Below are 26,720 nucleotides of genomic sequence, written 5' to 3'. Positions count from 1 at the left end.
CCGAAAGTCACTACGCCTTTGTAACGTTGTGCTGAAATTTCTGACCTACTCGCGCTTAAACCGTCGCCACGGTCAAACGAAGACGAGTTAGGTTCTGAAAATTGGTCAGCGGTTAGAGGACTCACATACGGAGCCTTTCCCACTGGTCTCACGTCATTTCAGTTTGTATAGAGGTCATAGCATCTGAGCGAAGTCAGCCTTTGTTTTGATCTCTATTCTTGATTGAAAACTTACTTTACTTGTTATGTATGATGTTGATGATGATGACACTTAAGACTTAAATTACGTACTTTTAAACCCTTTGGGACGATTTACTGACTTAGTAACTTTTGACTTAGGTTGAGGACCTTTCGGACCGACTTACTTGCTTACTTATCTCGTATCGACTTTTACCGCACTTTCAATGTGAGTTATAGCTCCCTTTTTATCTAACTATTTTTGGGACTGAGAATACATGCGATTTTTATGTTTTACTTACTAGGCACGAGTACTTAAACTTTATATATGTGTGGGTGATATAACGGCATAAAATTTCCCCTTAGCTCGGTAACGTTTAGTCATTGGTTTTTGAACCGGTGAACGCGAATCTTAGATATTGATCCATAGGGTTTGACATCCCCACTCGGGCTAGTCGCGCTAGCATTTAACGGGTGTTTAATACTTCGTAAACTTACGCACTCGCCAAGTGTACTTTTAGGGGGTGATATATACGTTAAGTTAATTACCAAGTGCCCAAGGTTAAGCATATACTTTTCATACTGTTTTGAATACGAAATCTCGTGGCCTACATTACATTATTGTTACAATCAAACTATAGCTCACCAACATTCGTGTTGACTTTTTAAGCATGTTATTTCTCAGGTGCTTAGACGTTTGTTGCCTCCGCTGTACTAGATTCTCGGTGTTAGACTTCCGCTGCATTGCTTAGAGATGTATCAATTACGAAACTTCTACTTTGCATTCATAACTTATGTTATATTTGAACAGTGGCTTTGTAATGACCTTCGTGTCACGTACTTATGTTAATGCTTTCTACTCGTAGAAGCACGCTATCTTTTGAAAAACGTTATCGTTCTTGGAATCCAAACTTGTTTTAAAACAGCATATAGTGTTGTAAACTTGTAATGAACCTATTGTTGATGATCCGTACACGTTAATTTTGTACGGAGCATCACAGTTATAAGCCTGAAGTAACATTTTGTTTTTTTTATTTAGTCTTCTAATCTAATTAGAGTAAAAAATTATTAAATTATTGATATTAATTATTACTCCGTATTATTTTCTAGAGGGATTTTAGGGTTCAATTGAGTACCAATTCTAGGGTTCAATTGAGTACCAATTCCACTAACACCTTAAAATCCCCACTTTTTATAATCGACAATAATCATAAACCCTAACTTCAAATCCAGTTTATTGATCTTATGCTTCAGTTTAGCACCAATCCCAATAATTGACTAATCCATGATGCTGAGGAAGAAGAAGATTGAGCTAAATCTTAGCGTCAATTTAATTTGTCAATTTTAATGGCCAATTCTCAACATCGCTGCGTTTTTGGTTCGTTTTCAATTTCAATTCCTTTATTACCAGTTTAATTTATACTCCGTATTTATTTGTGTACAGTGCAGTGAATGTTTATAATACACTAAATACTTCTATTATTTGTTTGTTTGTGTGTAGTTGGAAACATACCATATGATGCAACTGAAGAGCAGCTTGTACAAATTTGTGAGGAGGTTGGCCCTGTTGTATCATTCAGGTTTGTTACTTTTTTAAAATATTTTTGCTTGAATCTGTAAATTTTTTGCTTGACATGCACTGAAAGAATGACATTTTTATTTGCACTTAAAAGTTAGTAAGTGCAATTGATTTGTTTAGTTTGTTTATATAAATGTGATTGGTGTATACGAAATATCGGTTAACTGATAAATCTTGGAATGTTAGCAAAAAGTATGGGACTTTTTTTTTGAACGGCATTTTGACATCGAATGTTCTCATTTGTCACCCACACACGCGTTAGGAGGAAACTCTTCACACACCATCGCCGCATTGGATATCTGGTGTGCTTTGGATTAAACCGAGTGGCTTAGGGCATACACCTTTATTTACCACAACAGAATCCTTGAGAAAACCTCCCCCTGGATTCGAACCTGCGCCAAATAGGACTCAGATCCAACCCAGAGCTTATACCACTTAGACAATGCCTCGGTGGTAAAAAATTATGGGACTTTAATGACATATTGTGAAATGAACGATATGACAGTATGAAAACTGAGATTAGTTTAAAGAAAAATTTGTATTTTTATGTATTTTTGTCTCATTTTTATAGTCTCCTTCATGCTTTTTTGCTTTTATGTATGTTGTAAAACAGAAGGAGCTATGTTATGCGAATTCTTTTAGTTGATTGATATTTTGGTAGCTTCATTACCATTTTTTTTTTGCTACTGCAAGCTTTTTAGTTCACTTTTGTAGATATCAACCGTTGTAACATTTATTTTAGCAATTGGTTTAGATAACTGTTTAAGTGTAGGTGAAATAGGTTTAATAATTGTCCTTTTCCTTATTTCCAGATTAGTTATCGATAGAGAGACTGGTAAACCCAAGGGTTATGGGTTTTGTGAGTACAAGGATGAAGAAACTGCTCTAAGTGCCCGGCGTAATCTTCATGGTTACGATATTAACGGAAGACAGTTAAGAGTTGATTTTGCTGAAAATGATAAAAATAACGATAAAAGCCGAGAACAGGTAACTGATTTGCATATTTTGCTAAACATATTTATGTTACAAGAAGATGATCCTAGTGTATTTATACTTGTTGAGTATGATTTGCAGCACGGTTTTTAAATTTCGTCCTATCAAATTTGGTTCTTAGAAGTTGAATATTCTGTTAGGTATTGCCAGGTTATTCTGATAATGTCATAAAGATAGAATTTTGATGGTGTAATGGTAATCGGGATGTTTTAATTTTTTTAGCAAGGAGGTATATGCATGAATCTTAACTTTGATTTTGCGATTTGTGAATAGGGGTTTTGATAAACTTGTTGGTCTGGTAGGCTGTGTAACAGGTCAAAATTGGTTATTATTTTAGTTTGGTTATGTTTACCTTTAAACACACGCCCACTTTTTTTTTGCAGTAAAGAATTAATGCAAAGTATATAAACATATGGTTAGACACAATATTATTAGTTTGTTGCACTAATAGTCCAGATATCTAAATTAAGCAGTTTTGGGAGTTGCATACTTGTGTAAATTAAAAGAACACTGGGAGCTAATCAACTTTTTATAACCATTATGGCCCAGTTGACATATTCCTGTTTTTGGCTAATCTTTGAAGTTGACCCTTTTGACTGTTTGTGGTATAATGTAACCGGAATGGACCAATTTATAAGTTGATGGGTCGAAATTGCACCCCTACTATTGCTCTTGGGTATGTAGTACCATAGTTTAGTGCCGAGACATCACTTTGTTAATTGTTTCTGTATATATGATAGGTAGGTCTCTTGTATACAGTGGCAATACATGACTTTTTTCCAGCTCCATCAGTTGACTAGTCAACTGTCAACATAGTCTATTATATTCATGCTATCTATTTATTCTCTTAATTACATAAACTCATGGTTGTAAAAATCCCGAGTAATCACTATTAGAAGCACCGATTAGAGTTTGAAAATTTGTCTAATTCATCGGTCAAATGGGTCAAAATCTGTTTTATTTGGTCAGTGCCGGATTTTCGGTCAAAGTTGATTAACTATCTTGATTCTGATATGAATTAATTTAGAAATTTTGGAGTATTTGAACAATTATGTTTATGTTTCTAGACAAATTTTTATTTTGTTTATGTTGATGTTCATCTTTATGGTTTCCTTTTTGTAATTATTATTTTAATGTATAAAAATTTCAATACGATTAATCCTTGATAAATCCAAGATTTGGCTGATTAATCCCTACGTGGTTTCGGCCAATTAATTCCTGGTTAGCGTTTTTTACAACCCTGCACTTAAGACTGTTTCCAATCCATACCTGTCTAGTGAAATAGTGTATTACTTAATATTGAGAAGATTATAATAGGATTCTATTAAACTATGTTACTTAGTGTAGATTATATGCATCCTATCTTAGGTGGTCCCGTATATAAATGTTACTTCTCTGCACAAAATTCTGATTTTTCCTTTCTTTTGTTCCTTATTCAGGGTCGTGGTGGACCTGGCCCGTCTACAACTACCGGTAAAACTAAGCTTCACTCTTTTCAATTTTACTCATTATTTATGTAATTGTATGTTAATATAATATTGCTTCAATGTTGATGCTGTTGAACAGCTCCTCAAAAGCAAATTGGTGGACCCGCAATACAAGGCGATCCTAGTCTTCACCAGCCTATTGGTCTCCAAGTTGCTATGGCTGCAGCCGTTGTGATGGCTGGCACACCTGGAGGTGGCAACATAACTCAAAATGGTCTCCAAAGTCAACCGATATTGGGAACCGATCCTTTGACTCTTCATTTGGCTAAGATTCCCAAAAACCAGTTGATTGAGGTTTTAACTGAAGTAAAGGTAACCATTATGATTTTACTTTTTACCCTTCTTACTATCTTGAAATAAGTCATTAATTAATCTTATCTTAATAACAGGCGATGGCAACTCAAAATAAGGAACAAGCACGACAACTGTTACTTGCGCACCCACAGTTGTCAAAGGCTGTTTTGCAGGTTGTTTAGTTGTTGTAATATTCAATCAATGCTTTCTAATAAAGTTTCTGTTGATCAAGTTAAACTATTTCTTAAATAATTGGTGCATTTTCTGTATTCGTGAGATTAGAAAATTTAATGCTTGAAGTGAAATAGTATACAACGTCTTACTAGTTTCTAATGTATCTGTTGCAGGCTCATATAATGCTGAAGACGGTTCCTCCCCACATGGTATGTAATTATGTCCTCATGCGTTTGTGAAAATTTCATATAATTTACAATTTAACATGTAATATGTGGTTCCTATCTTTTGTATGTCAATAATATGAGCATTAAATAACATTAATATGTACTTGTATTTAAATGTATAAAAACCACTTAATTAAAAAGTTCTCGCAGTTCTATACCTTCTGGTCTCGTTTGAACCTGCTATATATATATATATATATATATATATATATATATATATATATATATACACACACATATACATATAGTGTTTCATATATGATTACATATATAGTGTAAAATTTTTTACTCTTTTACAAAAACATATATAGTGTTTCATATATGATATGTGATTACATATATACCATGTATGTGTCTTTGTAAACACACACACGCGCGCGCACACACTTTCATAGTATATGCAATCATATACTCCATCCGTTCCAAATCTATTGTCCCAAGACAAAAAACAAACAGTTTAAGAAAAAGTGACTGTCACATGTATAACTTTCCACTTTTATCCATTACTTCTTACCTATCTTTTTGTCTTACATTAATAAAGTAGGAGTATAAAAGAACTTTATCACATTATTCTTATCCATTTATGGAAGTGGACAATTTATTTGGGACATCCAAAAAGGAATAGTGGACAATATAATTGGGACGAAGGGAGTATCATATATTTTTTTGGGTGAAGGGTTTCACCCGGTAAATATTTTTATAAAAAAATAATAAAAATACAAATAAGAACAACAACCGCAAATGAGTCTCACGGTCTCTCAGACAACCACAAAAAGACATGCTAACCCTACAAACAATAGGGATAGCACACCCAAGGACACCTACCGACCTAACTAAGGACAAACAACTACAACCAGCCCTTTTTCATGCCAAACGTAGTTGGTGTCTTAGCAACATTTTTTCCTGTCATAAATTTAGCTGTTTCATCGTTATCAGATTCAACATCGCTTGGTTCATCAATTAGATTATATTCATCCTTATTTAGTGCTCCAAACGAATTTTGAATTTTCACTTGAGAGCCCTTGCTTGTCCCAACTTCTGAATCTCTATTAACATCATGAGCAACCTTTTGCAATCGATTATTAGTATCACTTTGTGCCACATTCTTCTTTGGCCTATAGACCAATTTTTTCTTTGGCTTTCCCACATCAAATCCAGCCTTCTGATCGTGATTAACCTTGGTCACCTTTTTCGTTACTCTCTTGCCAGTTGCTTAGATCGATTTTCTTCGGTAATAGTCACAACTTTTGAACACGAGTCTGTGTGCCCAAAGATACCACAACACGAACATCGAGGGGGTTTCCATTCATATTCCACCTTTAAAGTACATATGGATTTAGTCTTTCCATCGACACTAGGAATCGCCATTATGATATTCTCTTTTAACTCCCTATTAGACGAAATCTCAATCAATGCTCGAGCAAAATTAGGTCTCCCCACGATTCTAAACACATTGTACTGGTGTATGAATCCAACCTCATAGGAGAACCAATGTTTGATGCTATGACGCTCAACCCTGTCTCAGTAAAACCTGCAATCGGGATATCATGTATCTTCACCCAAACCGGGACACTTGTTAAGTCTTTCTTTGTTAATGGAACATCGGGAGACCAGGAGTTAAGAATTATAGGCATTGAACGAATAATCCACGGACCAGATTCTAGCACTCCTTTCAATCCCGTTTCCGAAGCAAACTTAAAGAAGAAGAAACCCTTAGAATTCATCATTATTTTTTCCAAACCGAACTTCTTCCATACGTTTGTAACATAGTTTTTAACAACCGGATATGCCACTCGTTTGCTTAGAAAATACCCATACAGAGTGTTATTATAACGTTCATTCACTTCCAGAATAGAATCCAGCGGCAGCTCCACATCTATACCATTATCCAAACGAGCAGAAGGTTCAATGAACCTGAAGTTAACTTTCTTGTTTTGAGAACTTGATCCCCCTACAGCCTTAGGGTACGAAACCGAGGGTGTAATAACTTTTTCACCATCATGTTTAACCTCCGTCGAACCATTAAGAACTGGGGATTTTTCTTGATCAAGCGAATCAAGGTTAGGAACTTGTTTAGTTTGTAAACCGATATCAACAACTTTCTCTTCGCGCTCTTTTTTTTGTTAACAGGAGAGTTAACTCTAGAGTTGGTCCCTAAACCCATATCAGCAGCATGATTATTGAAACCCATTTCCTCCACTGTTGTTGCATTCATATGTTCTTCAATATTGATAGAATTTGCAAATGGTGAAGAGTCGGTACCTTCCTTATTTGGCTTAGAAACTAAAGTAGGGAACTCGTCATCATTTACCTCTTTAATCACTTGATGTGTTGGAACATCACCATCTGTATCACCTTTTGTAGGGACACCTAAGCAATCAAGATCATTCACCCTATTGCTTTCAAGGTTAAACTGCAAACCTGTTATTGGATCCAGAGTTTGAGACTCCATTGTATGATCAGCCCCATCATCTTTGTTGACAGAATTTTTTGAATCATCACTGTAGTTCGAATCCTCTTCTCCACCTACGGTTCGACTTCGAAGAACCCTAGTCACAGTAACAACTCCTTTTTTCTTCTTTCCCCCAGAAATTTTCCCCATGATTCAGATGAGAATCAAAGAGAAACACTTATTTAGATCTAGATCTTGAGCATGCCGATTGAAAATGAACAATCAAACATAAGAATCTTGATCAGATTTGGCGTGAGAAAAGCTGGAAAAAAAAAATCACCTTTGTCGCCTCCTGGGGAGTATCATATATGAAAACACTATATATGTTTTTGTAAAAGAGTAAAAAGTATTGGACAAAAAGTGTTCAGTATCAAGCCAACCCGTTTCGACCATACCAAAATTACCCATTTAACACATTTTGTTGTTCACTCTCTCTAGTTGCAGATTCATTAAATTTCTTTTGTTCACTCTTTCTCTAGTTTCAGATGCCAAATGCTCAGCAGTTTACTGGTCCAAATCCACTTGTCCAAAGTGGGCCCGTGGCTCAACCGTCTTCAATACAACCGTTATCTGGGCTGCCACCTCTGGCCCAGACCAAGGTGCAACTTGGGCCCATCCCACAATCTCATATTCAACCATCTTCTAGCCATCCAGCTTCGTTGGGTCCCAGCCAGTATGCTGCTGCACCATTACTACCTCCAGAAGCTCGGTTTCAGACTCCACCGCCAGCTCAGCGTCACGTTCTACAGCAGTCAACATTATCAGGACTTCAATTGTTACACTCACAACGTAATGCTGGTCTTTTGAATCAAGTCGAAAACCATATAGCAACCCCATCGTCCTTGTTGCAGTACCCTGGACAGAACGTTGCAGCTGGTCCAGTTCAGCCTTCTATTCCCAATCATCATAAGGTGCCAATACTTGTAAGTACTTTCATTATAGTTAAATAAATTTCTTTTGATGCTTGAATTAGTTAATTAATATTATGATGATGTTGATATGTTTATGAAATAACTGTGTTCTCAATGAATTGCAGCCTAGCTCCTCAGTTGTGTCTGCTATAGCAAATAATGGAAACAAGGATCACAACAACCCTCAACATTTAATACATAATCCTGCATGGGGTTATAAAGTCGATCATCATCCAAACGTAGGTTCAAGGTTACATGACAAAGATCAAATTGGTCATCCTTCAAAATTACTGAAAATGGAGGATGGAAGGGGTTCCTCTTACTCACCAGCGTGTGTAAATCTTTCAGCTTCTGTTTCAGGGTCATCTCAGGCCGTTTCATTATCCGGAAATCAGATTTTAAAAGCAGGCGCCATCGACTCTCAAAACCCGAACCCGGAGGTATTTATCCATACTTTCGTTTACGTTTGTCTTCTATAATTGTAACTGTTTTTGTTTTTCATTGTCTTTTTCTACTGCTAATGAATTTCTGTACTTTTTATGGCTGCAGCTTCCTGCTGGTATCGAATCTGCTTTGTTGCAACAAGTATTGACTCTTACTCCAGAGCAGTTGAGTTCCCTACCTCCAGAACAACAGCAACAAGTTATCCAGCTTCAGCAGATGCTTCGACAGTCAACTTAGTCAAACACAAAACGGTAAAAAGTCTGTCCTTTCGCAGCAAAGTTCATCTCTCTTTTGGAGTCTGCAAATTTTTTGGCATACGAATGTAGAGTAGTTCAGAATCCTGAGGGGATGAAGACCCAATTATACTTGTAACGGCGCAAATTATGTTATCGAGCTGTTCTAAAGAAAAGTAGTTATATGATATAGTTTTATATTGATATTTTTAGAACTCAAATTCTTGGTTCATAATTAAATGTATTTTTGTAGGGTGAATGACGTTTGGTGTTGTTATGTTATGTGTTTGATGAATTTTTGTTTTGGAAGTCTTTATGGCTGATATGTTTGGTCTTGTTTACAAACCGTGAGCTTTGAAATGCACTGGTACCAAACTAACCAAGCGTTTTACATTTAAATGCATTTGTTTGGTTTAGATTATATGATACGAGTAAAAGTGATCGTAGTACAAGTTTTTTAAACAATTAATAGTTTATGAACTTGTATAATTTCACTTAAGTAATTTAAGTAATGTATTTAATTGTTACCTTTTCACTTGATAACATAAATACTAATTTATTTTATTTTTTACGGGAAAAACAATAACATAAATAAATGGATACAAGTTATAAACCGATACAAGAAATAGAAATTAGCATAGTCAACAAAAAAACAAGATTACAAACTACACCAAACGCAACTTAACGAGGGTTGACAAAGTATAACAATGCTAGCAAAACAAACAACCAAAGCTACAATTAAAATCCGAATTCGGTCAGACCAAAACCATTAAGGCTGAAATACGGCCATTAACGTTGAAATCAGAAAATCAACCAACACAAAACTTCCCGAGCCTTCACGAAAGGATCCCAACTGCAAGAAACACGTCGAACCATGTCAGATCTACAACAATGACATCATCGCCTAAACCAACTCAGAAGACACAACCAGAAAACTAGGAGCCCAAAGCAACAAAACTACAACAACGAGCAAAACACTACGTCAACCAAAACCGCCACCAACTACCGTCGCCCCCGCCAAAACAAACGCGCAACAACCACCAACTAGGTGGTGGCAACACCTGTTCCTTTGGTGGGCCTGGCGGCAGAAATAGCCTGGGGAGATAGTGTGCGATCACCACCAACGGGGTGGTGACGTCACTTAAGCCGCCAAAAAACGTAAGTCAGTCATTACCCACCTACAGACGGTTGAAAATTTACGTAGCGACGACCCCTAAAAACCATATAAACCAAAACAATATCTGTAACCTAACTAATGCGGCCATAACGTTGGACACGCCCGAACATAATCCGATGAGGAGGAGGATGAAACGTGTAAAATCAAAACAATAATCATAACATAAGCTCTCATGATAAAGATAGAATACTATTTTAACATTTCCTCTTTTGAAGATGACGCGAATTTTACGACACATGTACTCTTTGTAACCGTTTCCATTACCAAATAAAATACATGAATTTTGATGATTCCATATACAAAAAGACAAACTTCACAACCACTCATTATAAAAAAAAATTATTCATTTCTCACACTTCAATCTCAAACCTCAATCACAAACCAAACATGTCTGAACCCCAAATCAAATTCGGAATCTTAGGTTGCGCCGACATCGCCAGAAAACTCTCACGAGCAATAACACTCGCACCAAACGCCACCATTCACGCCATCGGCAGCCGATCACTTGAGAAAGCAACCAAATACGCAGCTTCCAACAACTTCCCTGAAACTGCCAAAATCTACGGTAGTTACGACGCCGTTTTGGATGATCCTGATGTTGATGCTGTTTACATTCCGTTACCTACTAGTCTTCACATCAAATGGGCAGTCCTTGCTGCTCAAAAGAAGAAACATATCTTACTTGAGAAACCTGTGGCTTTAAATGTTGGTGAATTTGATAAAATTGTGGAAGCTTGTGAATTGAATGGTGTGCAGATGATGGATTCTACTATGTGGATGCATAATCCAAGAACTGGTAAAATGAAGGAATTTATTTTGGATCCTCACAAGTTTGGTGAATTGCGATCGGTAATATTTTGATTATTTTGAGTTTATTACTAAATTGGGGATTTGTTTGGTATAATGTTGTGTTTTTAGGTGGTTTTAAAACGGATTAATTAATTTATAAATAGGGTCAAACCAATTGGGTTTGAGTAATGAGTATTTGACCCACTGTTTAAATTGGATTAATAATTGAATGATGATTCTAAAGTTTACAGTACACTTCAGCTGAGATTCATATCATATCATATATCATATAAACGTATAAAAGAAAAACTTTTTTTTTTTTTTTTTTTTGATTTTTTCGACTCATGTTTTTAATTGATCGTTCTTGTATATACATGTATGTGCCTCTGGGGTTCGAAACGGTCAAAAATTAATCCGATTATCCGATTAGGCCGCGTACATTACAGTAAAAATACTCATTCTCCCAGGTAAAAGGAAAACCTCATCACTTAAATGACTCTTATTTGGGAGTTTAATTTGAGTTTATTGTGTATATTTGGCTATGTTAAGAGATACAGATAGTATTGATCATGTTGATGATCATTAGTATTGTTGCTCGTGATTAGTTAATGTAAGAAACATAAGATGTGGTGTTTCATGTCTTTTACATTCCATCTGAACTTGAAGTTAGCAGAAGTGTCAAATTGGGTAACGGGTCAAATTAAGTTGGTCAAAGGGTAATATATATGGTTCGGATCAAACCGGGCGTTTGGGTTGGGTTGTCACCATAAATTACTCATCACTACTTTTTTGACCTGTTCCTGTTAAGGTTTCTTTTTTTTTTTTTTTTTTTTTTTTTAACCTTTTTGAGATCAAGCATGTTCCGGATGGACCCTTTGACAAATGGGTATAAATTGCCACATCATCTTATAAACTCTTGTGACACTGAAAATTTAAAATATTTTGTAGATTCATGCTGTCTTTACCTTTGCTGCTGATCCCGACTTCCTCGAGAACGATATCCGTGTAAAGCCCGACCTCGATGCGCTCGGTGCACTTGGAGATGCCGGATGGTACTGCGTTCGTGCAATCTTATGGGCTAATGATTTCCAACTACCCAAATCCGTAACCGCTTTACCCGGAACCATTTTCAACAAAGCCGGTGTCATCATATCCTGTGGGGCCGCCTTACTTTGGGAAAATGGGAAAACCGCAACCTTTCATTGCTCGTTCCTTGCAAACTTAACCATGAGTGTAACAGCTTCTGGGACTAAAGGTAGTTTGCATATAAATGACTTTGTTATCCCTTTTGAAGAGAACAAAGGTTCGTTTACGACTTCAACAGAGTCTGGGTTCACTGAGTTGGTAACCGGGTGGGCCCCGTTGCCAAGTCAGCATACGGTCATGACCGATGTTCCACAAGAAGTGCTTATGGTTACTGAATTTTCACGGTTGGTTAAAAGTGTCAAGAATGAAGGTTTGGCGGTTGAGAAAAAGTGGCCGACTCTGAGTAGGATGACTCAGTTTGTGTTGGATGCGGTCAAGACCTCGGTTGACAAAGGTGGTGAGACTGTTAATTTGGATTGAGTTAATTAATTATGGTAAGTGTGTAATTAACCTTTATAATTTCATGGATAATATGATTAAGTGAATTGTGTTGTGTTGAGTTGTGTTGTGCGGAATAATGGAATAAAACTATCTATCCGTGTATCTTGGCCCCGAATTGTATCGAGTCTTATGCTTTATGTTTATTAGATTTTGATCCAGACTGAACCAGATGTAAGAAAATGACCAAATTACTCTAAGGGCTTGTTTACCCTTTTTTTTTCATTAAGTCACATATGGATAAAAGACTGAATCATTAAAAATTACTATTTTGCCCTTATGCTCAAAGATCATTTTCTTTTTAATTTACAAACAAATTTATGTTCTATACATTTCCAAGTAACAAATAAAATCCACGTTCTATATAAAAATAAAAATAAAAATAAAAATCAAATTAAACCAGTACTTCATCAATTCTTTATTAAACTTCCTTTTGGTCAACAGTTACATTCTTCGGTATAGTTCTAGGTCATACGATGACAAAATAATATGCAATATAAATCGAATAAATAAATTTCACAGACCTGTGATGAATAAATTAAAGATGAAAATAGGTTTGTATGATATTTACAATGGTAATTACTAGTTTAATTTTAGCATAAAGTCACATATATCAGACGGTTGTTTTCCGAGCAGCAGCGGTGGTCGTCGTCAGATCTGTGGTGGTGGTCTCCAGAACTGTGGCGGTGCTTGTCGGAACTGTGATGGTGGTCGCCGGAGTCATTGTTGGAGGTAAGGTTTGCCGATTTATTCACAAGATGCGTATTACTCCATTGTTTTATGAAAGAAGATGAAAGAAATATGGTGTATAAAAGAGATGGTGCGGTAGTTTAGAGAATAAAGGTAGCTATATGGATAGTAGTGAGGTTTTTGGACTGTCCCAGAAAGGATTTTGGTCTGCAAAAATTAATGATAAAGTTGAAAGTAAACAGCATGGATTTTTGACCGAATAATCAGTTGGCTCAATACAGCCCATTAAGTCATAAGTAAACAGGCCCTAAGTTGGTTTGTTTCGGTTTTGTTAGTTATACGCTTTGTGTGTACTGTCACTATATCATCGACAAATTAAAGCTTCAATCATCAAGATTAGGGAAACAGATACATCAGTAAGCACTGAATTCCATTCAAATGTATATGAACTATGAGTTGCATTCACTTTAGTAGTATACCAAATGGGTAACAGTAGAACTGGCTCGGAAGAGACCCTAAATCGTACCAAACTGAAGCATAATGGTTTGTTTTCTGTTGGAACCGTTTGTCTTAAAAGTTTCTGGTCAGGTCCGGATCCAAAGTGTCAAAATCAATTTATTTACGGTGGTCTTAATTGATTGGAGGTATTACTTGAGACCTATGCAATGAATTGGGCCGATTCCTGATCTAAGTCGAGAAACATGCTCACATTCCAGTCTTAGGCTTCTAGAAGATGACATCAGAGTAACGCAAGCGAAGCGTGGTGAGAACACTTTTTAAACAACGGTGTAAAATTAAAGTATAATGTATAATTATCGTAACACTGAGGTATTGCCTGAGTGGTATTCGTGGGGACGGCCTGTTGTCCTCAACGAGTAGGCGCGTGTTTGATTCCAAAGGTCGAGAGCTAATTGATAGTCAGACCTTTTCTTAAGGTCAAGAGTGTAAGCGCCTCAATAATCAATAATTATGGTATGTACCGTCAATAATGTCCATAGCAATAACCTTGTAGCAATAATATCCACGCTAAGACAAGTGCGGTCAAGTCATGTCAAGTATGTAATATAATCATGTTTGTGTGGTTTGGTATAGTAATTAAGACGAAATATTCAACGGTATATGCTATTTGAATTCGTATATATGTTGTACCCAATTTCATTTGAGAGATATGCGGACACATATAGAACGTTGAGAGTCATGGTGGCTAAGTGATGAGGTTCAAACTAAAGTAGCCGTGAGACAGACTCAGTTCAAGAAGCTAATTTCATCTCGAGATGGAGAATGTTTGTACAAGAAACTTGACTCGAATGAACTAACCGATATCTTTGGAATATATAGCTAAAGTATGAGAGCAAAGAAAAAAAAAACATGGAAAACATTATATTTATCAGAGATGAGGGCGAACAAAGCATAGTACAAGAGGAAGTAATTAGGATAATATCGGAAGAGTAATTCTTTACCTTTGTATTTGAAATGTAGGTTCATAGGTCAACAAGTGTTAAAACTACTCTTTTTGCACGAGGATTCGACAAGTAAGAACAACCTGATGAAAGATGGGGGACTTGGCCAATTTTCCTTAAAGACATGGAGGTGCCTAGAGAAGCTTGAATGACATGGCATACAATACTTTTTAACAAAACGTTTAATAGTTTTAAAATGCTAAAAGAATGGACACTCAACCAGGGATTATCCTTATACACAATGACAATAACCTCAAATTTGCAACGACCATATAGGTACTAAACTATTTTTTTTTTAACGACAATAGCGACATCGAATACTATCAAATGCTCTCATTTTTCACCCACACAACTATGAGAGTGAGTGCTTGAAACTAAAATTCAACGTGAGACTAAGGTGTTAGAAAACTTATTTAGATTTATGTAAGAATGTTTTCCGATTAAAGCGATACTAATAAAGTGATTTTTCCTTATCGAATATTTGATACTCCGTACTATTTACTTGGTGGGTTTTCTTATATTCTTTTTTTTTTTTTTTTTTTTTTTGAAAGGCAATGTTAGTGGTTAGAGTTAATTCACGAAAATCCCCCCCCCCCGAGACTCGAACCCTGGTCTCCTCGAACACCATGTTAACATGGTGACCAATGAGGCAAAGCCCCATTGGCGTTTTCTTATATTCTTTACATATAACACATCAATATCCAATAGTTTAAATATAGTCTAAAATGAGTACAGTATAAAAGAATATAAAAACTGTTGAAATGTCATGTTTATAATTATCTAAACTTGGTTGTGCAGGGACTGATGTTGTCTGTTTTGGAACTTGAAGTAGTGAGCTGTTAGCTCTGGAGTTTAAGGGCTTGAAGTGACCCTTTTATTCTTTAAGGGTGTATTGTGAATTTTTTTTAGGGTTTGGCTATATAAGCCTTTTTTTTCTTCTTTTATTCATTAATGAGTTTATGGTTTATACTTCTCCGTTTGCTCTAATCTCTTTAAGAACAAACTGTTTGATTCTTAGGGTTTGGTTCATAATGTGTGATCTTAATCTTGTTATTAATTGTTCCTTTGGTTGAAATCAAATAATGTTTGCACTTTCGTTCATTGTATCAGAGTGCAAGCGTTCTGATATGTGATTAGCTCCGTGTGTTCGAAGTATGAACATTATGTGACGACCCGGAAAATTTTGACTAATTTTAAATCAAACTCTCGATACGATTTACTATTTTTGACACGATAAGAAAAGTTTGCTAGGTTGAGTCTTAAAATTTTTGAACTATTTTCGTACATTCATTTGACATCGACCATTTCCAACGATTCACGACCAATTGATTGTAAATAGATATGTGTGTATATATACATGTATGTATGTGTGTGTGTGTATATATATATATATATATATATATATATATATATATATATATATATATAATTGAAAATATAATTTGAAATATTATATGTTGTTGATATTAATATTAATTATGTAAAATAAAATAAAAATATGATATTATGATAATTATTATTTAAAAACATATCTATATACATAAATAAAGTATAGAGAATATATATATTGTGATTTCGAATCTATTTAGTAAACGTCAGTAACACTCGGTTAGCATTTCGATAGTATTCATATAAATCTAATATGAATAAATGAAAATTGAAAATAAAAGTTGAACTGTAAATTTATTACAAAGATTTTAGTTTTGATAAAAATATTTTTACCTTTTTAGTTAAATTTTAGTGCTCCGTACATATTAATTGGAACAGAAAATAAATAACGGACGAACCTTTTTAATCAGGTTTCAAACAGTTAATGATCAGAATTAATAAATTGACTTAATTTAAAATTTTGAGATTTTTAGGAACACTTTTATACGTTAACTGTTTAGCAATGGACACGATATAGCCATCAGTGATAAAACTGTCGGTAGATAGATTACAAAACTGAGGCTGCTAAATCAATTGATATTGTGTGTTTATTAATATATTATGAATAATATTATATTATATTGTTGATTAAAACCACGTTTGTTAAACTTTCGAATTAGTTAATTAATATTATCGCTTATATATTGTCAAGTTGTGTTAGTAATTGAAACACATACATGCACCATATTCTTGCTCGTTTCCCCACCACTTGCATCTCCTTTTCTATTTCTTTCTTTCCTGTATAATAGACACAACAAATGAATCACCCTCACCTCTACCATTCTCTTCATTAAACCATGAGTATCACCTCAATCTTTCACCACCTTCGATTTCCTTCACTGACTCGTTTGTTTCTATCACTATCTATCAATTCTATTACATCTTCCTATCTAATTACTATATCTATATATACACATGATAAATACATATATTGATAATAAAACACCCGATCAACCCCCTTGCAAACCCACCAACTACTACTGCTCGATTATGTTCTTGTTTGAGCAAAACCAATAACCAAAACACTCCCTTGTTCTTGGCTACTGTCGTGAAACCCAAACCACCACAAGAGAACCAACTTAAAACAACCATCATCACCACACAATCATAACTTCGAATCCAAACATAAATTTCTTTTATTTACTGCAGCAGCTAATGTTCCGGTTCAACCACCATAACCATCACCTCATTAACTTCATCTTCTTATTCGACCAGACCAAACCCTTCATGTTTGTGATGATATACGAAACCTAAACAACTTTGAACAACTGTTGCTACAGTGCATACGTTTCTGTTTTGAACCGATCATCCTACCGTTACTAGTCAGCTGATCATCACCAATAATCGCCATCTACCACCATGAAAGACTTGCTACGACCATCAATGGGTACTTTTGTTTCTGACCGAGACCATCAACAACCCAAAATAAACTATAACCCGCCACATCAAACCATAACAACCACCATGAAACCTGCTGCTATACGTGCCTATTAATGCTTTTATTTTTCTGCTTTCGAACGAAACTCACCATTGTAAACCGCCATTGCTGCACCTCCATCAAACCTGTTAATATTCGAAAATCACCAAGAGACATCACCACTTACAGGTTTACTTGTTTTCTGCTGCAACTACAAACCAAACATCACCTTAATGATTATTGCTGTTTAGTTTTATGCTTAACCATCGAACCTCACCGTAACCACTTCCATTAAAACCATCGAGCTGTACTTCTGTTCCATCAGAACTGTTAATGCTCACTCATTACTTTCGTATACATTCTAAACCCATCTGATAGATGTGTAAGATCAATGATTAGAACTTTTATCGTGCGTTTCTTTTCTTTTATTGAATGGCCGACACCCCTAACCCACTTGATTATTAAAAGAAAATAGGGATGACTTGTTATAGAATGTTTTTGGCCACCGAATATAACTTCTGTTAGGGCTGCTGTAGTATTATTTTTCTTCGGTCGAGCAGTTTGTGGAAACCAATCAGGCCACGAGATTTTATTTGGACTACAATGTTCTTGGGCTAAATATGTGGACTTCTAATTAGTTAAGATTGGGCTGAGCTTAGGATGACTATTGGACTAGAAACATAAAATAAGCAATTGGTATTTTGAATACATTTATGTATTCGCCAGTAATCTATCTGTTATAATTATGATGCTGAAAGTGTTACTGTAACGCGTAAACTAGAATAATGATACGAGTATATCGATGATGATATAATGACATACGATTAAGATGATTGATGATGGTTATGATGATGGTTAAAACGATGAGGATAATGATAGTGTCACGAACACATTTTAAATGATGATGATAAAGTATCATTTGATTTTAATATGGATGATATCGTGATTGATAAAGAAGAAGAAGAGAATGGAACACGAATATTTATGGGTTAAATAAATACGGATTGGTTATTATTCTAGAAAAACAAAGATGGTCTAATGGTTAAGTGTGTTTGAGGGTTAGCGGGAGGCCGCGGGTTCAAACCTGGACTTGGGCATTTTTTTTAAGGGCTACTTCTTTGAGGTAGTTTACTTATTACTCATTATTATTATTATTATTATTATTATTATTATTATTATTATTATTATTATTATTATTATTATTAGGTTATTACAAATATTAAAAATATAATTATTAGTATCATTCATACAATTAATATTATTATCATTATTGTTAGTATTAGTAATATCATCATCATCATCATTATTATTATTATTATTATTATTATTATTATTATTATTATTATTATTATTATTATTATTATTATTATTATAATAATAATAATAATAATAATTATTATTATTACTATTAATATTATTATCATTTGTATTAAAATGATTAATAAAATTTTTGTTATTATTATTAACATTAGTATTAGTATTAATATTATTATCAATATTATATTATTATGATTGTTATCATTATTATTATTAATAATATTACTAGTATCATTATTATTAAAAATTATCATTTTCAATTTTGTTATTAGTATCATCATTATTAATAAATTTATTATTATTATTAATATTAATAAATCAATATTATCAAAACTATCATTCTAACAAATAAATATTTTGTACATTAAATATACATATCACATATACTAGAATTATATTAATATTTCATATAACTATATATAAAAAATAATAACATTATTTATATAAATACTTACATATAGCAAACTAATGATATTTTATATATATATATATATATATATATATATATATATATATATATATATATATATATATATATATATATATATTAATATAACTAAATGTATAGATATTAATCATTTTAAATATATATACAAAATAAATATATATAACATATAATGTAAGATATAATATAAGTATACGTTCTTAAATGGAATTTAATATAAATTCTATATAACTACAAATATATAAATAATATATATTAATAAATGAGATTATGTAATTTCCATTATATGTGTTAATAAATATACAATTGATATAGGTTCGTGAATCCGAGGCCAACCTTGCATTGTTCAGTTCCGTCGTATGCATATTTTTACTACAAAATATCGTATCGTGAGTTTTATTTGCTCCCTTTTTAAATGCTTTTGCAATATATATTTTTAGGACTGAGAATACATGCGCTGCTTTTATAAATATTTTACGAAATAGACATAAGTAATCGAAACTACATTCTATGGTTGGATTATCGAATCGAATGTGTCCCTTTTTAGCTTGGTAGCCTAAGAATTAGGGAACTGACCCCTAATTGATGCGAATCCTAAAGATAGATCTATTGGGCCCAACAAGCTCCATCCAAAGTACCGGATGCTTTAGTACTTCAAATTTATCATGTACGAAGGGAGTCCCGGAATGATGGGGATATTCTATATGCATCTTGTTAAGGTCGGTTATGTAATGACCCGCACTTTTTCGATCGTTCTATACTTATAGGAATAATATTTACATAAATTAAACCTTACCAACATGATAAGCAACCCAAATTGTTGAGACTTATGTTTTTGAAAAGAGATTTACACAATGTTTGACCGTCTAGTTTGACCGATGATATCACGAACTATATAACATATGATAATTATACGTTTGTGTATATATATGTATATATACATATTTAACATGATCTAAGGATGTTTTAATATCTCATTTTGTATTAATAACAATAAGTTATAAGTATATTTTGAAACTACTAACTTAAGTTTTCAAAACGATAACTTTAAGTAACGTTTTTTGATATAAATACTTATAACCTATAATGTTTATACATATATCGTATATGTAATGTATTTAATCACTTTTTAAGGACTTAAATACATAAAACAATATAAGTATATTCACAAAAGATAACTATATTTGAATCCTCGTTCCGTTTTCACAAGATTTCTATACGTATATCTAGAGTATATGTACTCGTATCATACCTAACTTCTATACGTATTTACTATTGGTATATACACATAAAATCACCACCTAACTAGCCCTTGTTACTGCCCTAAGGTAGAGGTAATTACTTTTGTAAGATAGTATGACTAATTACACAAGATTACAAGCATGGAAATTTGTCCATGTCCCCCCCCATTCACGTTTTTAATGGGGGTATTCTCACCTCATTTTGGTTCAACTTCTATCATCATTTCTCTAGCTAAACACACACACTTACTAGCCTCATGTCTCTCTAAGAACTCCAGAAAAAATCCTCTCAAGAATCACCTTAAACACCACCATAACAAGATCAAACAAAAACACTACAAAAATACAACTTTCATTTCAAGTTTATGTCTTAAGTTGCTTCCAATCTTTCATCCAACTCCATCACTCTTTTGGTTCTAGGTTTTTACTTCTATTTTACAGCAATCTTGTCCAAGTAACTTGAGGTAGTAACTTTGTTCATAACCTTATTCGATTCATATATATATAGCTATCATATTTTATGGTATACAATTTTAACAACAAGAACATAGTTTGAATGATTTCAAACTTGTTTGCAAACTAAATAGATCCTTCTAACTTAACTTTTAAAATACTTCAAGACCTGTAATATAACATAAATATATGCTAATTTAACAAGGTATAACTTGGTTTTTCAAAGAACACCTTAAAAACTGAATTTACGACGTCGGAGTGTAACCGGGGGCTGTTTTGGGTTGGATAATTAAAAACCATCTTGAACTTTGAATTGGAGGTTTATATTCTGGAAAAATGATATTTCTTATGAATATGTTAACACATAAAAATTTCATGATTTAATTCAAAGTATAAGTATTTTTAGAAAAATGGTCATTAAATGATATTTTTGTAACAAAAATGATTAACTTCATAAGTTTCACTAAAGTTTGACCTATGACCTGTGATTTCGAATACAAACTTAGGTATTTACAGTTCATATTCTTAAAGAGGGACTCGATCCAAGGAAGTGACAAGTTGAACCAACGAAAACGGAGTTGTAACGAAGAAACTATGACCAAAACGAGATCGGATATCTAAGACTAGTTTAACTATGAAAATAATTGGAGAAAATTAAATAAATCACATATTTTTAAAATAACATGATATTTCATATATATGTACTCATAATTTAATTTTATATGGTTCAGGATCACCCGTAAACAATACGAGAAGATTAATCATAAGATTCTCATGATTGTACGCAACACGTCATTTGACAACACCGGTACTTTATGTACGCAACACGTCATTTGACAACACCGGTACCGTGTGTCAAGATTAATCTCGACCAATACATATACGATGGGGGTTTTATTTATTTCGTTGGGGGTTTATTAAACACCTAAAAATGAACCATTTAAAATTGAATTACTAACATCGGACTGCTAACTACGGACTAAGGAATTATTAAAAGTATTAAAAGTATTATAAGTATATATATGTGACGATTGTTTAAAAAGAAAAGGTATTGATATATTATATATGGATAGGTTCGTGATATCAATCGGAGACCAAGTCAAAATTACATATCTTCAAGACGAAAGTGAGTATATAGTCCCACTTTTAAACTCTAAATATTTCGGGATGAGAATACATGTATTTTATGTTTTACGATATGGACACAAGTAACTGAAAAATATATTCTACGTTGAGTTGTACCACTGGCATACTTCCCTGTAGCTTGGTAACTAATATTTACAGCGGTATTGTAAACGCGAATCCTGTTGATAGATCTATCGGGCCTGACAACCCCAACCGGACTGGACGACCAGTATTCAACGGTTGCACAGTACTTCGTTTCGTGACTACACTTGGTACGGTGTAGTAAGATTTCATAATAAAGGGAATATGCGACGTGATTAAATGTTAAGTATGGTTACCAAGTGCTCAACCACTTAGAATATTTTTATTAAAATATTTACATATGAAATCTTGTGGTCTATATTTATATCGCTGCCGGCATTAAACCTATATCTCACCAACTTTATGTTGACGTTTTAAACATGTCTATTCTCAGGTGATAACTAAAAGCTTCCGCTGCAACATGTTGAATTTAAGCAAGATCTTGAGTATGCATATTTGTGTCAAAAATAAAACTGCATATCCGAGGAATTGTAATGTAAAATATGCTAGAAATCGTATTGTTATCATCACATGTAAAGTTTGTAAGTCTAAGATTATCGCTAAACGATAATCATCTTTATATTGTCTAAAGCTTGTATTAACATAAGAGTTATGGTTTGTAATGTAAAATAAATGCAGTTGTTCTTTTAAAAATGTCGCATATAGAGGTCAATACCTCGCAATGAAATCATACGTTATCTAACTCGTTCTTATGGTTAAGGACGGGTTATGACATGTGGTATCAGAGCGGTGGTCTTAGCGAACCAGGTTTGCATTAGTGTGTCTAACCGAGAAGTCGTTAGGATACATTAGTAAGTCTGGACTTTGACCGGGTCTGATTTAAAAACCATTGCTTATCATTGTTGGTTAAAATTTATATGTAAATATTATGTAGTACTAATGGGTTAGTTGTTATGTGATAGATGTCGGGCTCGAAACTTATTATCACATTCAGCGACTCCGAATCAGAATCTTCAGATGGCGTTTCAGTCATTAACCTATCCGATGACGAAAATGATATCTTTGGGGAAGACTCACAAATTCCGGATGAACCAACTATAGGGAACCCGGAAAGTGAACCCGAGGAGGAAAGTGAACCCGAGGAGGAAAGTGAACCCGAGGAGGAAAGTGAACCCGAGGAAGAAATACAGGAAATTACAAAAGACAAGTTCGAACTAGGAAAGAAACGAAAGGCTAATGAATTAGAAAATTCAAATCCCGAGTTTAGTAAGGATGATGTGGCACCAACTCCACTAGACACTACCAACCCTATTCCCGCTATACCTATTCGTTCTATCCCGGCATCCAGTTCTTCAGCCCCACCGCCAAAATATAGGCAGACAGCTAGGATAAGCGTTAGGCCATTCCTTGAACCTAAACGTCCTAGAAAATAGACCAAACGATGCGCTGCCGTATTAAACCATGGGATCATATAATGTTTTGTATAATATTATTAGAGTGGTTTGCTTAATGTTCGATGTAAGATAAGCATATGTAAAATAGTGAAGTATGAAATGCAATAATTTTCCATGGTTAAGTATTATTTAGATGGTAGTAATTGGTTCTGTACTAAGCTATTAAGTATGAACATTAACGGGTAGGTACTACCCTAGATATAATTATAAAATGCTAATAAGAAGAAAAGGCTTTTATAATAATACCTGGTTCATATTGTTAACAAGCTATAATGTACTATAAATACACACTACATCTATAATATTCCATGTGAATAATTATTTTCTTTCATTAGGAAATGGCGCGATTGAATCGAATGACGGAACAAGAAGTCGAGGAATTCATCAACCAGCGAGTGAACGACAGAATGTTATGGTTCGAAGCTGCAAGAGCTGCTGCAGTTAACCCAAATCCTCGTGTAGGATGTACCTACAAGACTTTTCAAGCTTGCAAGCCCTCATCATTCAGTGGAACGGAAGGACCAATCGGTTTAACCCGGTGGATAGAAAAGATGGAGACTGTGTTTAAAATCAGTGGTTGTGTTGAAAAGGACATGACCAAGTATGCATCGTGCACTTTACAAGATAGTGCACTCACGTGGTGGAAAAATTTTGTGAAGGCTGTAGGAGGAGATGTAGCTTATGATACTCCATGGGAAGAATTCAAAACAATGTTAATCAACGAATATTGTCCAAGGAACGAGGTTAGGAAGTTGGAAGATGAATTACGAAGTCTGAAGGTTGTTGGTACTGAAATCACCAACTACAATCAGCGATTCATGGAATTAGTTTTACTATGTCCTGAATTGGTTCCAACCGAAGAACGGAAGATTGAAATGTACAAAGATGGTTTGCCCAAAAAGGTCAAGGCAAATGTTACAGCATCGAAACCTAAGACAATTCATGAAGCTATAACCATGGCAAACGAGCTAATGGATCAGGTCATCATGGATAAGAAAGTATCCAATACTGATGTGAAGGTATCAGGTAACAAAAGAAAGTGGAATGGAAATTATGATCGAGGTAACCAACAACAATCTTTTAAGAAACAAGAAATCACGCAAGGTGCGGGTAGTGGTTTAAGCTTTGGTTACAAAGGACAAAATCCTTTATGTAACCGATGCCACAAACATCACTCTGGCTACTGTAATGTGGTATGCAACAAATGTAATCGAAAGGGTCATCTTGCTGAAGATTGTAGGGCCCTCGTTACAAATACAAATGGTACCAAGACTCCTGCCACCAATGCAAATAGAACTGCTTTGGCTACCATTACTTGTTATGGGTGTGGAAAACAAGGTCACTATAAGAGCCAGTGTCCGAATCCAGAGAAGAATAATGGATCTGCACGTGGAAGAGCATTTGTTATTAATGCTAGAGAGGTGTGTGAAGACCCGGAGCTTGTTACGGGTACGTTTACCATTAATAACTTATCCGCATCTATTATATTTGATACTGGTGCCGATAGAAGTTACGTGAGTAGAGGCTTTTACGCTAAATTGAATTGTTCATCATTACCTCTAGATGCTAAGTACATGATTGAGTTAGCTAATGGTAAACTAATTAAAGCCGATAAAATTTGTCGTGATTGTAAAATAAATTTAGCCGGAGAAACGTTTAAAATTGACTTGATACCCGTAGAATTAGGAAGTTTTGATGTAATAGTCGGCATGGACTGGATGTCCAAAGTAGGAGCTGAAGTTGTGTGTGCCAAGAAGGCAATTCGCATTCCTTGTAAGGATAAAATGCCGGTGATGATTTATGGAGAGAAGGGTAACTCAAAGCTAAAACTCATTAGCTGTTTGAAAGCCAAGAAGTGTTTAGAAAAGGGATGTTATGCTATTCTAGCACATGTTAATAAAGTCGAAAAGAAAGAAAAAGAGAAGTGCATCAACGACGTGCCTGTGGCAAGAGATTTTCCTGAAGTTTTTCCGGAAGAGTTGCCGGGATTACCTCCATTTAGATCTGTAGAATTTCAAATAGATTTAGTACCAGGAGCTGCACCAGTGGCTTGTGCTCCATATAGACTTGCACCGTCCGATTTAAAAGAACTTCAAAGTCAGTTAAAAGAATTACTGGACCGTGGATTCATACGACCAAGCACTTCACCGTGGGGAGCTCCAATTTTGTTTGTTAAGAAGAAAGATGGATCTTTTAGGATGTGTATAGATTATCGTGAATTAAATAAGTTAACTATCAAAAATCGGTATCCACTACCGAGAATTGATGACTTATTTGATCAACTCCAAGGATCATGTGTGTACTCGAAAATTGACCTAAGATCGGGCTATCATCAATTACGCGTCAAAGAAGAAGATATACCGAAAACTGCTTTTCGGACACGTTACGGTCATTACGAATTTTTGGTCATGCCGTTTGGATTGACGAATGCGCCAGCTGTATTCATGGACCTCATGAATCGATTTTGTAGTCCATATCTAGATAAGTTTGTTATCGTTTTCATTGATGATATTCTTATCTATTCCAAGAGTGAGCAAGAGCATGAGCAGCATTTAAGGTTGATATTAGAGTTGTTAAGAAAAGAACAGCTATATGCTAAATTTTCTAAATGTGCTTTCTGGTTGAAAGAAGTGCAATTTCTTGGCCACGTTGTTAGTAGCAAAGGAATTAAGGTTGATCCAGCAAAAATTGAAGCCATTGAAAAATGGGAGACTCCTAAGACACCAACGCAGATACGCCAATTTTTGGGTTTAGCCGGTTATTATAGAAGGTTTATTCAAGATTTTTCCCGAATAGCTAAGCCGTTGACAGCGTTAACGCAAAAAGGGAAGAAATATGAATGGACCTCTGATCAGGAGAGTGCATTTCAATTACTGAAGAAGAAGTTAACTACGGCGCCTATTTTATCGTTACCAGAAGGGAACGATGATTTTGAAATATATTGTGACGCTTCGCGACAAGGTTTTGGTTGCGTTCTTATGCAACGGAAGAAAGTTATTGCATACGCATCCCGACAATTGAAGATTCACGAGCGAAATTATACGACGCATGATCTAGAATTGGGAGCAGTCGTGTTTGCATTGAAGATATGGAGACACTACTTGTATGGGGTTAAATGCACTGTGTTC

The 26,720-nt window shown here is 34.5% G+C and overlaps 2 protein-coding genes across 5 annotated transcripts; both read left to right on the top strand.

Moving 5' to 3' along the window:
* Positions 1-1,282: 1,282 nt before the first annotated feature.
* LOC139898847 (cleavage stimulating factor 64-like) lies at positions 1,283-9,354 on the top strand. Of its 4 annotated transcripts, none has more exons than XM_071881650.1 (10): positions 1,283-1,554; positions 1,678-1,756; positions 2,568-2,742; positions 4,188-4,221; positions 4,315-4,547; positions 4,625-4,702; positions 4,877-4,912; positions 7,862-8,293; positions 8,419-8,733; positions 8,843-9,354. In XM_071881650.1, exons 1-10 carry the CDS (start codon positions 1,524-1,526, stop codon positions 8,972-8,974), a joined length of 1,545 nt encoding a protein of 514 aa, XP_071737751.1. In that variant the 5' UTR covers positions 1,283-1,523; the 3' UTR covers positions 8,975-9,354. The 4 variants fall into 4 exon arrangements, with proteins under 4 accessions (XP_071737751.1, XP_071737750.1, XP_071737749.1 ...); XM_071881649.1 differs by having other exon boundaries at positions 7,868-8,305; positions 8,843-9,353; XM_071881648.1 differs by having other exon boundaries at positions 7,862-8,305; positions 8,843-9,352.
* A 1,101-nt stretch (positions 9,355-10,455) lies between these two features.
* Positions 10,456-12,581, top strand: LOC139898846 (uncharacterized oxidoreductase At4g09670-like). Its single transcript, XM_071881647.1, has 2 exons — positions 10,456-10,996; positions 11,885-12,581. Exons 1-2 carry the CDS (start codon positions 10,535-10,537, stop codon positions 12,500-12,502), a joined length of 1,080 nt encoding a protein of 359 aa, XP_071737748.1. The 5' UTR covers positions 10,456-10,534; the 3' UTR covers positions 12,503-12,581.
* Positions 12,582-26,720: the final 14,139 nt, after the last annotated feature.

Source organism: Rutidosis leptorrhynchoides, chromosome 3 (genome assembly GCF_046630445.1).
Source record: "Rutidosis leptorrhynchoides isolate AG116_Rl617_1_P2 chromosome 3, CSIRO_AGI_Rlap_v1, whole genome shotgun sequence".
NCBI classification, from domain to species: Eukaryota; Viridiplantae; Streptophyta; class Magnoliopsida; order Asterales; family Asteraceae; genus Rutidosis; species Rutidosis leptorrhynchoides.
Note: the sequence above shows the minus strand (reverse complement) of the source record. Positions and strands in the feature narration are given on the sequence as shown.